The sequence below is a fragment of the Coregonus lavaretus genome, assembly GCF_964263955.1.
Source record: "Coregonus lavaretus genome assembly, contig: HAP1_SCAFFOLD_1740, whole genome shotgun sequence".
Lineage (NCBI taxonomy): Eukaryota > Metazoa > Chordata > Actinopteri > Salmoniformes > Salmonidae > Coregonus > Coregonus lavaretus.
The window spans coordinates 27,043-43,649 of NW_028157553.1; the positions used below are offsets into that span (position 1 = coordinate 27,043).

The 16,607-nt window shown below is 40.2% G+C and overlaps 2 protein-coding genes across 2 annotated transcripts; both read right to left on the reverse strand.

Moving 5' to 3' along the window:
- Positions 1-107: 107 nt before the first annotated feature.
- LOC311125271 (uncharacterized protein) lies at positions 108-749 on the reverse strand (the record flags this gene model as incomplete). Its single annotated transcript, XM_084199319.1, has 2 exons — positions 108-328; positions 611-749. The coding sequence occupies 2 exons, from the start codon at positions 747-749 to the stop codon at positions 108-110; spliced, it is 360 nt and encodes a 119-aa protein (XP_084055445.1).
- A 3,389-nt stretch (positions 750-4,138) lies between these two features.
- On the reverse strand, positions 4,139-14,329 carry LOC311125272 (lipid scramblase CLPTM1L). Its single transcript, XM_084199320.1, has 16 exons — positions 13,738-14,329; positions 13,527-13,621; positions 13,067-13,256; positions 12,462-12,619; positions 11,368-11,564; positions 11,135-11,229; positions 10,768-10,852; positions 9,770-9,873; positions 7,037-7,102; positions 6,878-6,928; positions 6,654-6,736; positions 5,875-5,909; positions 5,647-5,702; positions 5,494-5,538; positions 5,124-5,239; positions 4,139-4,964 (listed from the first exon to the last, which is right to left on the reverse strand). Exons 1-16 carry the CDS (start codon positions 13,900-13,902, stop codon positions 4,874-4,876), a joined length of 1,632 nt encoding a protein of 543 aa, XP_084055446.1. The 5' UTR covers positions 13,903-14,329; the 3' UTR covers positions 4,139-4,873.
- Between the last annotated feature and the right edge of the window lie 2,278 nt (positions 14,330-16,607).

Genomic DNA, 16,607 nt, shown 5'->3' on the forward strand with positions numbered 1-16,607 from the left:
ATTCGTTTGGTAAATAAAATATACTGTAAATATTAAGTGAACTTGTTGCCTATTGTGCTGGAGCCAGGCTATGTCTGAATTTCCCCATACTATGAGGTCATCCATTCTCAGAGCAGCCAGAGAATGCTGAGCACAGCATGGTTACAACACACAGCCAGAGTCAGTAGTGTGCTTAGCCCAACACCAGTCGCCCCGTTGACATTACAAAGGTTACTGGAGCAGCAGGTGACTTGGTTCCCATTGCCATTTGCATCCACTAAGGCCCCTGACGATGCTCCGTTGCAGGTCCTTGCACTGGCACAATACTTCACTATGGCCTTTATTTTGCCTGTGGATGGAAAAGGGAAATCATGCATCTTTACTATTATATTATTTACTATATATTTACAGTATATTTTTGTATATATTGACTCACTTCTAAATTCTCAAATCTATTCACCAGGCATGGTTATTTTTTCTGGAATAGACTACCATACAAAGAAATAAGCTATGTGCTCCACTTTTTCATTTATTAATTCACCTATCAATTCCCGTCTCCATGGGATCGATGCATTTCTACTCCTATTAGGCTACTGTAACTGGTGTCACTTAGGTTTCCAAGTACTCTCACCAAATGTGTCCACAGTGGTCATGCAGGTATCAAGGGGTGCCTGGCAGGTTTGGGATGACTGGTTGCATGCGTCATTGGTTGTGGTGGAGCTGCACACATAGCACTTCAGAGCATCTATTTTAAATATGAACAACAACATAATCTTTCTCAAAACATCTCAAAATTGATGAACGTGGAAAATGACAAGGACATGAATGACCAAAAGTATTCAAAGTAACAAAATAATATTTCTCCAAATTTCTAGAAACTGCTGTGGCAAATGACAAAAACATGAATGACCAAAAGTATTCCAGAATATTCAGTGAGCAACAGGTGACAGGTAGTGAATGTTGTTTTTGTTTCAGCTATAACATAAACATTCAACAGTCCAATGGAATGCTGAGCAGTTGGTCTGTCAACTTGGTTTGAGTATGAGAAATATCAGGATGAAACATAAAACATTATTTGAAAAAGCTAGAAAATGGAATTGGCACTCCATCTAAGCCCTAAATGAGTGTATTTGTTGTAGTAGTCACATTATAACATATGAATTCATATGAAATGACCTAAAACCTATAGAACTAAGTAACATGATATAAACCAATACAGCAGCTCTGACATTAAAAGATCAGAATAGTAAACTACTCCATATGCCAGAGATCATCATCATCACCACGGATTGGAAATAACTATTTAATAGATTTGAATAGCAGTTTACCTGAGAAAAGGCAGCAGAAGCTCAGAAGGAGGAAAACAGTGATGATTTTCATGGCTCCGTGGTGGCAGCACCTCTGACACCTTGGGTCACTGGGACACTCTCTAAAGAAAGATCTAGAAGAGACACTCCTTCCCTTTGTCCTTGAAGTATCGGCCTGGAGATAGTTGCTCTTAACACATGACAATATGGTGTGGTTCAGAGATGTATCTTATTATAGGTGTCACTGAAACAATAGCAGGAGCATCATTATATCACACAAGGTCATGGTTCAGCATGCAGGCAGTTATTGTAAATGAGAACTGGTTCTCAATTCCTTCTTTTAATACACTGAACAAAAAATATAAACACAACATGTTGGGCCCATGGCAGCGGTGTCTGTGATTAGTTATTTCCAGTCAAATATTACCTATTTCTTTTATGTTTTCAAGCACTGGATTGATTCTTTTTGGGGGGATTGATTGCTATTTCTACCCTCTGTTCATTTGAATATTGTTTCGTTCTTGTAACTGAATGTCTAAAGCCACTTAAAGCTTGCAGTGTTCAATGAACAGCAGCATGTCGTCCTGCTGTCTGTCTGTCTGCCTGTCTCTCTGTCTGTCTTTCATCATGTCTATCATACCTTTAGTTTACACAGGTATGAGATACCAGCCGACACCAGTAAGCAGGGTGAAACTCTGTATGATAACATCACCTGTGTTTGTGTTTGTCTCTTAGTTACAAGGCCATCATCATTACTTTCGAAACTGGTGGAACGAGACATAATGTCAAACGTTTGCCAAGTGTTGATTCATAACTAATTATATGTTCCGGGTCCGGCTCTAGGGTGTGTTTATGATAAAATGATTGTATCTTATATCTACGCTAGAACATATTTGTATACATTCCATCTGTCAGTGTCTTACCCTTTGAACAAAATACCACTGCATTTCTTCAGCATCCAAAATGAAAGAGGTTGAACAACAATAAAACCACCACCAGAGATGAACATATTTATTTCAGTTACTCATATTCATTCATTTAGAAAACTTAATTCAGAGAGACAGAACCAGGCCAGATTGGACGTAACTTCCTGTTGCTCAGCTTCTCTGTTCTCCTTAGACCGTTGAAGTTACAGAGTTCAGTCCGACCTGGTTCCACCCTAAAGGCGCTACATGGTCAATCCGACGTCTGCATTGGCCATACTGCATTGAATGCTATGCAGCCTCCGCAGAAGTCAGAGCAAACATACGGTTTGCTCTTCGCGGAGCAGCGCAGAGCTGTTGTGAAGGAATTTGTCAAGGAAGTGAGTTTGTGTTTATACAGGACCTCCCACCCTCACCTACCGTCAACCAATCATGTCAACGCAGAGCTATACAGAGCCCTCTTCGTTGTTAAAACATTTGAGAGGCGCACAGCGATGTGGTACGGAGTTCAATTTGGCCTCTGCTTGCCTCCCAAGGCTCCGCAATTGCGTCACACCATCCATACAGCGCCTCCGACCACATTTTCGGATCAAGTATAAATTGTATTTTAGCCTCCTAGGTTGATGCTGGTGGAGGTGTGTGCTGGTAGTGCAGGTCTTAGAAAGGGACTGGATTCCCACTGATGACAGACAGGTGACAGACAGATAAACTGGTTCATGTCTGTCACATGCTGTAGTTAATGCTTTGTGCTCAAACACAAACATTTACTTTAGCCCATCTTAGTTTCTTTTTGTGAATTGTTTGCATCATGCTCAAGTAACCATAAATTAGTTAGTTTAAGCTAGAGATATCTGTTTTTTTGCATTGGATGTGTTTCAATCCGTGAAAGGTGGCAGAGCTAGAGCGGTGTTTCTCAGACCATGAGACATTCCTAAAATTGTTAGTATATATATAGTATATAGAATAAATTATCAATCACTGCCTGTCTTATCAGTTATGGGTTTAATCAATTAGTCTGCCAAGCCCTTTAAAAAAGAGAGACCACGGCATATCAGATGTGTCTTAGATCATTTTAGTTTTCCTCATCTATGAACAGGTTTTTTTTCAATGTGTAAAAATAATTTATAGACAAAATGACAATCAATTCTGAATTGCTGACAAAAGGAAATAGAATTTCTGCCTCAAATATCCTTACTACACTTTCCTGAAGTCTCTTTAATACATTTGCTCAAACTCCTAAGTTGGAAGCATGTTGGAAAATACTATTCTGTCTACACACAAATGCAGCCTTTATCTTGCTGGGCATTAACCTCCCAGAAAATACACCAAATGCTTCCATGCTCAGGACACTAACTCTAATTGCTAAAAGGGTCATTTTAAGACCTTGGAAAGAGGATAAGCCGCCCTCATTTGCAGAATGGCTCAAACTGTCAATGAAGACTGTCAAATTTGAGAAAACTATTGGAAATGGAAAGTCAAAGGAATATGAAGAAATATGGGCCAAGTTTAAAGTTACTGTCTTGGAGTAAAGGAAAAAAGGGGAACTTTATGTTATTTATAATATGTAATAATACCAATCAATAATGTGTAATTCACACAAATCATGTACATGAGAAGCTGCTGGCAATTTTATCATGACTCCAACTTTGTCATTATTCATAAATATGAAGTACCTATTTATTCATTTCTTGTTTTTTTAATTTCGTTGCAGCCCTCCTATATATGGAACATTCTTATTTAGATTTCTGGTTAGGATGATATTGTGATATGAAAAGAAAAGTATAGAAATGTCCCTTTTTGACTTAAAATGATTTAGACGGATGAGAGAGAACAATGTGTCGTGTTTACATGTGGTGTGTTTTGTTGTTTGGTTAGTGTGATATGTGTTGTAAATACAAATTTTAAAAAAACTCCACCAAAACAATCAAACATTATCAAATGCTTTAATAACAATTAACAAAATTGATCATCACACATTTTCGCATTCAAAAGCACATATTTGGCACCATCATCTCATGGTCTTCATGTTCTAATACTTTACAAGGTCAAATACAAACATAAAAGCAGAGATCTTCTTCTGGATGATCAAACACAGCTCAGAATTCTGGACGCTTTGACCAAGTGTACAAAACAGATTGTTGACATCAGTCAGTGTGTCTCCTGATGACATCATGACATGAAATGCCAGGTAGGGTTAAGGTGTTTTTATGTTGGATGGGGTAAACAGGTGCAGGCAGGCAGGGGTGGAGGCTGGACGGGGACTGAGTTGGTCCTATCCCATAGACAAACATATATTCACCAATCATGTTATACATCAATCATGGCTTGGTCCATGCTCCTTCAACTGGTGGCAGCTGTGGCTAATTCAACCAGTGTGGTGCTATTCATCGCATTGCTTAGGAAAGCCCACTCAAGTATTCAATGGTCTGGGTAGGTACTGTTTAAGGTTGGGTGGGTGGTGACTGGCAAGGATGTGACTACATGTAAGTGAGGGGCTTAGGAGAGCAGTAAGGATAGCTGAACCTTCCCTACTAGGAAAATCCACCTTGTGACAAATAACACCAATGCGTTTTATTGGCATTGTACCCCATCCCAGCACAGCGACGTGTAGGTCCATCTTCTACACTTGGCTCGCAGGAGCAGCGTGTGTGATCAGTTATAGTTTTAGTCTTCATGGACTTTCCCTTTGGGTTTCTCTTCCTCGTCGTAAGACAGTCCATATTCATTCATTCTGGTCTTATCAACAGGATACAGCCTTAGGAGAGAAAATAGGTGGGAAAAGGTTGTTGTAAACAAATTGACAGTCAATCTGAGGATATTCTGTTATGCATTGGAGATAGTGTTACAAATGACTCATTTGACAAACTGCAACAGTCAATTTAGGGAAACTGCAGTGTGTGTGTGTCTGCCTTACCATCTCTGGTACAAGTAGACGAGGAAGACCACATCATCCCTGAAGCAGGCTAGCCGATGGGAGGTGGGCATCGTGATGATGAAGGCAAATATGTCATCGATGAAGGTGTTGAACGCCTGGGGATGGACAAGATGAGACGCAATAAATCTAAACTTCTATTATCAACATACCTCAGTTTCATTCTTATCCACTTATTATTATTATGATGTCTTTATTTTCTGATAGATGTATGTATGTTTCATTGCAACAATTACTACACATACCGGTAAACATACTATAATTGTCCTTTAAATGATTAAACTATTTCCGAGACATCTAACATCTAGTGTAAAACCCGACAATCTCTCAAATACATATATTATCCACTCACTTTATACATGAATGCTTTCCAGGGTAGATGTGCCACGGACTTAAACTGTTGAAACAAGAGAATTATCGATATGGACACCAGCATCTGGCCATTACCCTCATGAATAATATAACAGAAGACATGTGCACTAGTACTTAGTATAACGACTCTGACCTTGTAGTTAACAAAGAGTTGAGGTAGCATAAAGAGGAATCCAAAAGCATATACTCCTGTCAAAAAAGGAACCATCAAAGTCAATAAATCTAGCTTTCAAAAGTAATATAATAATATTAATAATAATCATAATATATGTGTGTATAGATTTTTATGTATGGAAGCCCCAGTGGAAAAAGTTAATTAAGGCAAATCATGCTGGCCTCAGGATAAGATCAATAACCTTACCATTCACTAAACTGTTGATGATCCAGGAGTACCAACTGTCAAACAGAAAGCAGAGGAGACATTATTACACATTCAAAACACACACACCGTGTAGTAGACCAGGTGAGGGCAACATTTAGAGGCTCAGATTAGGATTTCGAAATGCAACCGAGGGACGATTCTTTTTTTTGGACCGATTTGTTCGTCAAAATCAATTTGCAGGCCATAAAAAAGGGCAGTTATTTCAAAATATATAGGTCCATTAAAATGTCCACATACTTTCTATCAGGTATCAGATGTTCAAGTGTAGCCTGGGGTTGTTTTTAATCCAAAATAATAATTGCCCCCTCCCCAAAAAACGACTACAGTATGCCCATCACTGTAGTACAGGGTTCCCCAACTGGCGGCCCGCGGACCGAATTTGGCCTGCGGGTGGTTTTATTTGCCCAAAAAGTTTTCTGAGCAAAAACATAAAATAATAATAATAAAAACACCAGGAAATCAGCTCCAAGTTATTTTAATTTAAGAAATATTTTCCCAAGTATTCCCACGCATAATAGAGAGACACGTGATCATATACAAATGTAAGCAATGTTTGAAATTATTATGTTTTAGTCAAACATTATATCTGTTTCGGCTTCTTGCAGTTAATTTGCAGTCTACACATTTTTTGTAATTATGTTCCGGCCCCCCGACCATCCACTCAAGTTTAAAAAATCGGCCCGCGGCTGAATCTAGTCGATGATCCCTGCTGTAGTAGATCCAACTGTTAATATTCAGACAATAAAGTTATAGCCTACCCTTTGTATCTCAAAAAAACTAAGGCATAAACAGCTCCTCCAATACACAGTGGGTAGAGTAAATACGACAGGTACTTCATTGCCTGGGAAGAGAAGAACATTGCAAGGAAAATCAAATGGATCCAATTTATGACAATACTACTGTATACAAATTGAGGAGAAAGGAACAATTACTCTGTTTGGTGGTTTTTTATGGACAAAAAAGGATATATAGCAAGTCTCACCAGAGTATCATACTCTTCAGTCCTTCTCTCTGATTCGTCAGATTTCCCAAACTGTGGTGAGACAAACACTTGATATGCATATAGAACTAACATAAAACAAATGTAATCGTGAGCAAATGAACTCTGAAAAACATATCTTTACAAACAAACCAGACTTACTGTGAACGTTGGTCTTACACCCTTCCAGATAATCTGTATCTTAAAGGCTTTCTTCACCTTCCACACCTGTAGAGGGACAGAAACCAGTCAGGAGTGATTTACGAGTCACGGAAGGACATTGTGCAATAATCTACAAGGACACAATAATCTAAAAGGATCTAAAACATAGCGGATTAGAGAAACCAGGACATCGGATGATGGGATTATCAAACCTACAAAAGGAGGAAAACATTGATAATCACTGAATAGTACACTAAATGCAGCAAACAGAAATCACTGAATAGTACACTAAATGCAGCAAACAGAAATCACTGAATAGTACACTAAATGCAGCAAACAGAAATCACTGAATAGTACACTAAATGCAGCAAACAGAAATCACTGAATAGTACACTAAATGCAGCAAACAGAAATCACTGAATAGTACACTAAATGCAGCAAACAGAAATCACTGAATAGTACACTAAATGCAGCAAACAGAAATCACTGAATAGTACACTAAATGCAGCAAACAGAAAAAGAAAATCGACTCAATCTGAGAAAAGTAAATGCCTGGCAAAATCCAATGGGGTCAGATATTATACTAACATGAACAACAGTAACTGTGCAAATGGAGAAGAATTTAGGGAAACACTGTCTGTGTTAAAAATGGCACCCTATTCCCTATGTAGCAGACTACTTTTGACCAGAGCCCTGATGTGCGTTCCAAGTAGTGCACTCGTTCACTACTTCCCACAAATCTAAAAGCCTTGGATTGATGGAGGCATCTACTAGTGGAGTTTCCACCATATACAGTGAGCTCCATAATTCATTGGACAGTGACCATTTTTTTGTTATTTTGGTTCTGTACTCTAGCACTTTGAGTTTGAAAGGATACAATGACAATGAGGGTGAAGTGCAGACTGTCAGCTTTAATTTGAGGGTATTTTCATAAATATTGGATGAACAGTTTAGAGATTACAGCACCTTTTGTACATGGTCCCCCCATTTTAAGGTACTACAAGTATTTGTTAAATTGGCTTCACAGATGTGTGTCGTTAGGCAGGTGTATTCATTTGTGTCGTTAGTGAATGCAGGAGAGCTGTTGATGAATAGTATTGATTCTAGACTTTGCTATTGCCTTTGGAGATTGTTGTTGGGGTGTGACAACATGAGGAAGACAGCAGTGTCGATGGAAATGAAGCTGGCCGTCATAAGGCTCAGAAATGAAAATCAATCAATCAGGAACATTGCAAAAACCCTGGCCATGCCCAAGTCAACAGTTTGGTTCATCATTAACAAGAAAAAAACAACCGGTGAACTCAATTATGTCAAAAGACCCAGTAGACCGAGGAAGACCACTGTAGTGGATGACCGGAGAATACTCTCTATGGAGAAGAAAACCCCCCTGACAACAGCCCAACAGATCAAAAACACTCTCCTGGATGCAGGTGTAGATGTGTCAAAGTCTACCATACGTAGAAGACTACACCAGCAGCACTACAGAGGGTACACTACAAGATGCAAACCACTGATAAGCCTGAAGAACAGAAAGGCGAGATTACAGTTTGCTAAAAAGCACCTAAAAGAGCCCCAAGAGTTCTGGAAATAAGTATTGTGGACAGATGAGACAAAGATTAACATGTACCAGAGTGATGGAAAGAGGAAAGTGTGGAGAAAAAAAAGAAATGCCCATGAAAGATAAGGGCCATATGTTTTGAAAAGCCGTATCGCAAGTGATTATTATTGAAGTTTCTAAATGTTAAAACACAGCGTTGGGATTGTAGTTCATGATGCAGTCGTGGGCAAAGCTAATGGCTGAGAACTGTAGGGAGAAGGCAGAATGCCACCTAGAGTTTGAGAGAGCTAGATACAATCCAGAATTGAAATTCATCATACACTTACAAATAGACACATCGATGATGTGACTGCAGACAGAAGTTGAACAATGAATTCTGAAGTCTACAGAAATATTTTATCTGCTCAGATAAAACCAAATGCCTCCAAACTCATTGGACGGCACTTCATCATGCAACAAGACAATGACCCTAAACATACTGCTAGAGCAACAAATGGGTTTTTGATGGCCAAAAAGTGGAAAATCCTTGACTGGCCGAGTCAATCACCGGATCTGAATCCAATTGAACATGCATTTTACATGCTGAAGAGGAGAATGAAGGCAATAAGTCCCCAAAACAAGCAGGAACTGAAGATGGCTGCAGTACAGGCCTGGCAGAACATCACCAGGGAAGATACCCAGCGTCTGGTGATATCGATGCATCGCAGACTTCAAGCAGTCATTGCATGCAAAGGATATGCGACCAAATATTAACAATGATTACTTTATTCTACATTATGTTAAACTGTCCAATGTTTTTTGATGCCCGAAAATGGGGGGACCATGTACAAAAGCTTCTATAATTTCTAAACAGTTCATCCGATATGTATGAAAATACCCTCAAATTAAAGCTGACAGTCTGCACTTCACCCCCATTGTCATTGTATCCTTTCAAACTCAAAGTGCTAGAGTACAGAACCAAAATAACAAAAAAATGGTCACTGTCCAATGAATTATGGAGCTCACTGTATCTTATACTTGTAATTTCCTTCCAAATAAGTGAATTAGTGAACAAGTGCACACTTTGGGAGGAAGGAGAGTTAATTGGGACATAACCCTGGTCAAAAGCAGTGCACTACATAGGGAATAGGGTGCCAATTGGGACACAGCCACTGACAGCATGTGCGGAGACGTACCTCGATCAGGGAGCCTATTCCAGCAGGAATGAGGACCAGCAGGCTGGTCTGCTCATCAAACAGGTACATGAAAATCACAATGGTGCTGAAACACCTCCACAGTACTGGAAAAGGAACATAACATAAACAGGCCTAAGAAGAATAGTCAACCATTGGTTATATACACAATTATAAACTGGGTGGTTCGAGCCCTGAATGCTGATTGGCTGACAGCCATGGTATATCAGACCGTATACCATGGGTATGACAAAACATTTATTTTTACTGCTCTAATTACATTGGTAACCAGTTTATAATAGCAATAAGGCACCTCGGGGGTTTGTGATATATGGCCAATATTCCACGGCTAAGGGTTGTGTCCAGGCACTCCGCGTTGCGTCGTGCAAAGAACAGTCCTTAGCCGTGGTATATTGGCCATATACCACACCTCCTCTGGCCTTATTGCTTAATTGCATATCATCCCACACACAAAGGCATATATGTTATATTCAACTCCACTGAATAGCCACAACGTCGGTTGTATTTGTGGTTTAACGTGAGAGAGCAATACAAGTTCATATTGGTGACCATTTGGATTATAGCCTTAAACACAACTTTAGCTGTCAGTTACAATCAGTTATAGAACCAAACGCATATCATATGGCACATCAGCACACTAAGACATTTGAACTAAGACACACCCACCAATGTGACTACAGGTATCTGCAGTTTGTCTGGATGACAAACCAGGGCACACAGAGAGAAGACCATCCATCCAAAACAGCCATGGTTGGGCTCAATTTGAGTTGAAGTCAGTCAATTCAAGAAGTAAACTGAAATTCCAATTAAATAATTGAAAAAGAATAGCATTTATTTTCAATCATTTATCAATAAACTGAAAAGGAGAAGCTATTTTTTTTTTTTTACTTCTAAATTCGATTTACTTCCTGAATTGATTAACTTCAATTGGATTTGACCCCGACCCTGCCTAACAGCATCCTAGTGAGAAATCAACCCACCTGCTTTGCTGGACATCCCCACCATGCTTTTCTTCTGCTTCCAGAAGCTGATGTCATTTTTAAAGGCCAGGAAATCAAAGAGGAGCTGCAAAGGAAATATTTGTAGGAAATCAGTCGGGGTCTCAATTTACTATTGAGAATTAGAATACACAAGGTGCTATTTCAAAATGTGGTTGTGCATCATAAGTTTTTCTCTTGTGGCAACAACATTTGCTAGGGCCGGCAGACCCGCATGATGATTTCAGATTTTTTGTGGCCCCCACCCCCATCAAAGTTGTCCATCCCTGATTTAGGCCTGTGAGTCAGAATCATCCATTAAAGATGAATGTCACTTAATCTATATGGAACAGTTAGACTTTAGTCTTACATGAAAGGCAGCTACAAAGAAGGTAAGGGCTAAGAGGTACAGGTTGGTGTCCACGAATATGCCCTTGATTTCATCCGCGTCTTTCTCAGTGAAGCCTGAAATCACAACAAACAAACCAATTAAATCTCATTGCGAGATTATGATGAGGTTTATTGTAGTTTTTGCACTTTGCACAATTCTTTTGCACTACGAAAATGTCACCCATAGAATTATATTTCCATGGTACTACTCACCGAATTGTTGCAGGGAGTAGACGGCATCTTGCATGTGAATCCAGAAGCGGAGTTTCCCGAGGGAGATGGTGTCATAGGAGATAGTGAGAGGAAGTTCAATGCTGGTGCTGTTGATCTCCATCAAGTCCTTCACTCGGTTGCTCAGCTCATCCACAAACAGCAGTGGAAGGTACACCATCTTTTTTCCATTTTGAAATCTTGAACACAGTACAACAATCAAGGAAAATCCATCAATGATATACCGTCTCATATACCACGGCTGTCAGTCAATCAGCATTCAGGGCTGGAACCACCCAGTTTCTAATAAAGGCTTTGGAACTTGAAGTTTACATTTTTGTATTGTGTATTGTATATTAGTGCCAGGTGTCTATTTGTAAGTGTATGATGAATTTCAATTCTGGATTGTATCTAGCTCTCTCAAACTCTAGGTGGCATTCTGCCTTCTCCCTACAGTTCTCAGCCATTAGCTTTGCCCACGACTGCATCATGAACTACAATCCCAACGCTGTGTTTTAACATTTAGAAACTTCAATAATAATCACTTGCGATACGGCTTTTCAAAACATATGGCCCTTATCTTTCATTAGCGAAAAAATAATCCTTAAAATAAAAAAGATATACTTACTGTAGCAGTTTTGCACAGATCCATACAGCTATGCAGCTCCATCCGACGAAACTACACTTCCGCTACACTTCCTGAGTTACGCTTACACACAGGTCTTCAGTGCATGCTAGATAGATAATTAACACAGGTGGTCGCCTCTAGTCTATTTTCCGTAAAGAAGAGCTATAACATGGAGATATGATATGGCCATGTGGAAACACTAACCCTATCAATGTGTGTATCAATTAAACCTTTTTTTAAAATTTTTTTTATTATTTCTTGCTGATATGAAAGATAAGGTCCTTATGCTTCCAAAACTGTACCGCAAGCGATGCATGTTAATGTTCAGACCGAGCGTCAGGGATCTTAACAAACCCCTTCCCCTTGAGAAGACGGCAATTACTTGTATGTGTAATGTAAAGGAACTGAGTCATGGTCAAGGGCTAGATTGTATCATGAGTGCTAAGTGCTGTGCAAAGCGTGTGCTTACACTTTCAGGTAGCGGTGCACGTCACTGGGCAGGAAGTCCCTGTCGAAGACAAAGTCTTCTGACACCACATTGAGTGTGAGACGTGAGCGCCAGTGAGACACGGGCCGGTCCACTGCAGAGTCACCTCCAGTAGTAGTCTTCCGTTTCTGCTGCTCTGGCTGCACTGGGCACAATGACAACAACAGATCAGAGAAAAGGACAAGTGAATAACAAAACAACACTAATGAAAAACGCAGAAAAGGGCAGTGGTCAAAACAATAAAATCAGCAAGACAGTTTGAAAGACGTACCCCACAGAAATGCATTCCAATGTGAAGGATATTCCAATGTAACACATTTTTATGTAGACAAACATGCTACAGAGGGACCATTCAGGATGGTTGATTCCAAGGCAAGCCACCGTGTGTGTATGGACATACCTTAACAATGAAGGCTTTTAAATAGATACCAACGAGTGACTTGCTTTGGAGCTTTTCCATGGCTCTTGTACATGCTGTCTGCATCCCAAATAGCAACCTATTTGCTTAGAGTGCACTACTTTTGACCAGAGCCCATGGTGCACTATTTAGGGAACGCAGCCATTGTGTGGTGTAATAGTAGTCTGACCTTTGGTGCTTCCTCCCCTGAGATCAGGCTGACCTCCAGTGGTTTGGGTATCATGTAGGTGATGAGCTGGGTCACCAGGTGCACCTGCCTGGGGTCCTGCCACGGAGACATGCCTGCCTGGTGTACAAACACCATGGCATACAACGTCCCATTCTTACGGGTCTTCTTCGGGAGGGACACATTCACAATCCTTTAGGAAAAGGGATAAATAGATATAGCAGGGAGAGGTACAACTTCGCAGGTTGAAATAGTCTATTGACTGTTTGTTCAACGTTAACATTTAACCATCTACAATGAATTTGGGCAGCCGTTTTGGATGACTTGCTTATATGAAGTCCAAGTCATCCTGCAACTACCCAGAGATCACTGTGTCTACCACAAAGTTTCCATAGGTGATCATCCTGCTTATTACAACGGACATATATACAGCCATATCCTGTCACTGTAAGAAAAGTTGCACCTTTCAAACTTGGACTCCACATCAAAGTCCTCCTCCTTGTGAATGAGGGTGTGTCCACTATCAGCATTGGGTCGTAAAGCAGTGTAGATACTCAGCTGAAAATGGAGGAAAAACCAACAACACAGCAAACGTTCACACACTTAGCTATTGCAAAACGGCTGGCTGACTAAGTTTGCATTCCATCTAGCTAGCTTCAATGATGCATACCAACCTGGAGTCGTGGTTTTCCTGCCAGATAAGGGTTGAGGCAGTTTTCGAATTTGGGGTTCTCACAAGGCTTGGTGTAAACGATGCCATACATCACCCAGCAAGTATGCAAAACATACACAACAAACACCCCGACTATGAGCGTCGTGAAAGAGGTCTTCTGAAACATGCTGCCGATTGAGTATAGTCCTTCAAGTACGAAATGTGCAAGGCAGATACTGTAGCGACGCTATCCTCCTCTAAACCGAGGAGCGAGAACTGATGCAAAGCCGAAAGAGAATTTAGCTAAAGAAGATTAACGTCGGTTGATGCATTTCTCATACTGTAACGTTAGTGTAGCTTGTGGACTGGACATTGTGGTCACAGCTGTCGGCAGGTGCTAGGCTAGCTATCGTTGATCACAGTGTACGTCTCCTCATCTCTTTTACCTATCAAATGCAATGTCTATTAGTACATATTTTGTGCAATATAAAATCCCCGAATTCTGCTTCTCAGTTTGCCTCTCGAAATCGCAATATCATGTCTATTTTAGCTAAAAGCGTAGTGTCAGCTAGCGACTTCCGTGATGTATTTCCTGGTTAGACGATTCGGGGAGTATCAAACTGCGGCTGCGCAAATCCAACAATTTGCATACCAGTTGAAAATATCTTGGCCACTAGATGTCACCCACGCTCCATGCGGTGCAGTCCGCTCTTCATTTTAATTTCAGGTTTTCTAAGTCACCTTTATACTGTCAGTGCCAGGTCAACATTAACAACAGAAGAAGCATAATTTGTCTTTTTTGCAGGAGATTTTTTCATGTATTGTACAAACTAATTAAAATATGTTGAAAAACAATAAACACAAACCTCTACACTTGAATAAATACAATCTATACGGAACAAAAATATTAACGCAACATGCAACAATTTCAACGATTTTACTGAGTTACAGCTCAAAAAGGAAATCAGTCAATTGAAAGGAATTAATTGGGCCCTAATCTATGGATTTCACATGACTGGGAAGGGGCGCAGCCATAGGCCCACCCATATGAGAGCCAGGCCCAGCCAATCAGAATACGTTTTTCCCTACAAAAGGTCTTTATTACAGACAGAATTACTCCTCAGTTTCATCAGCTGTCCGGGTAGCTGGTCTCAGACGATCCCACAGGTGAAGAAGCCGGATGTGGAGGTCCTGGGCTGGCATGGTTACACGTGGTCTGCGGTTGTGAGGCCGGTTGGACGTACTGCCAAATTCTCTAAAACGAGAAATTAACATTCAATTCTCGACTAGGTGAAAAATCTGTCGATGTGCCCTTGAGCAAGGCACTTGACCCTAATTGCTACTGTAAGTCGCTCTGGATAAGAGCGTCTGCTAAATGACTAAAATGTAAATGTAAATGTACCGCCAAATTCTCTAAAATGATGTTGGAGTCGGCTTATGGTATAGAAATTAACAATCTATTCTCTGGTAAAAGCTCTGGTGGACATTCCTGCAGTCAGCATGCCAATTGCATGCGCCCTCAAAACTTGAGACATCTGTGGTATTGTGTTGTGTGACAAAACTGCATATTTTAGAGTGTCCTTTTATTGTCCCCAGCACAAGGTGCACCTGTGTAATGATCATGCTGTTTAATCAGCTTCTTAATATGCCACACCTGTCAGGTGGATGGATTATCTTGCCAAAGGAGAAATGTTCACCAACAGGGATGTAAACAAATTTGTGCACAAAATTCCAAAGAAATAAGCTTTTTGTGCGCATGGAACATTTCTGGGATCTTTTCTTTCAGCTCATGAAACCAACAACCACTTTACGTGTTGCATTTATCTTTTTGTTCAGTATAGTTACTAGGTCTACTCAAAGGCATAACTTATTTGTAGCACATACAGTGGATATAAAAAGTCTACACACCCCTGTTAAAATGCCAGGTTTTTGTGATGTAAAAGAATGAGACAAAGATAAATCATGTCAGAACTTTTTCCACTGTTAATGTGACCTATAATGTGAACAATTCAATTGAAAAACAAACTGAAATCTTCGAGGGGGAAAAATGAAAAATGAAAACCTTACAATAACCTGGTTGCATAAGTGTGCACACCCTCTTATAACTGGGGATGTGGCTGTGTTCAGAATTAACCAATCACATTCAAACTCATGTTAAATAGAAGTCATTACACACCTGCATCATTTAAAGTGACTCTGATTAATCACAAATAAAGTTCAGCTGTTCTAGTAGGATTTTCCAGACATTTTCTTAGTTGCATCTCAGAGCAACAGCCATGGTCTGCAGAGAGCTTCCAAAGCATCAGAGGGATCTCATTGTTGAAAGATATCAGTCAGGAGAAGGGTACAAAATAATTTCCAAAGCATTACATATACCATGGAACACAGTGAAGACAGTCATCATCAAGTGGAGAAAATATGGCACAACAGAGACATTACCAAGAATTTGGATGTCCCTCCAAAATGTATGAAAAGATGAGAAGAAAACTGGTCAGGGAGGCTTCCAAGAGGCCTACAGCAACATTAAAGGAACTGCAGGAATTTCTGGCTGTGTGCTACATGTGACAACAATCTCCCGTATTCTTCATATGAATGGGCTATGGGGTAGGGTGGCAAGACAAAGGGTGGCAAGACAAAGAAAAACATCCAAGCCCGGCTGAAGTTTGCAAAAACAAACATAAAGTCCCCCAAAAGCACGTGGGAAAATGTCTTATGGTCTGATGAAACCAAGGTTGAACTTTTTGGCCATAATTCAAAAGGTATGTTTGGCGCAAAAACAACAATGCACATCACCCAAAGAACACCATACCCACAGTGAAGCATGGTGGTGGCAGCATCATGTTTGGGGCTGTTTTTTATTCAGCTGGAACCTTAGTCAGGGTGGAGGGAATT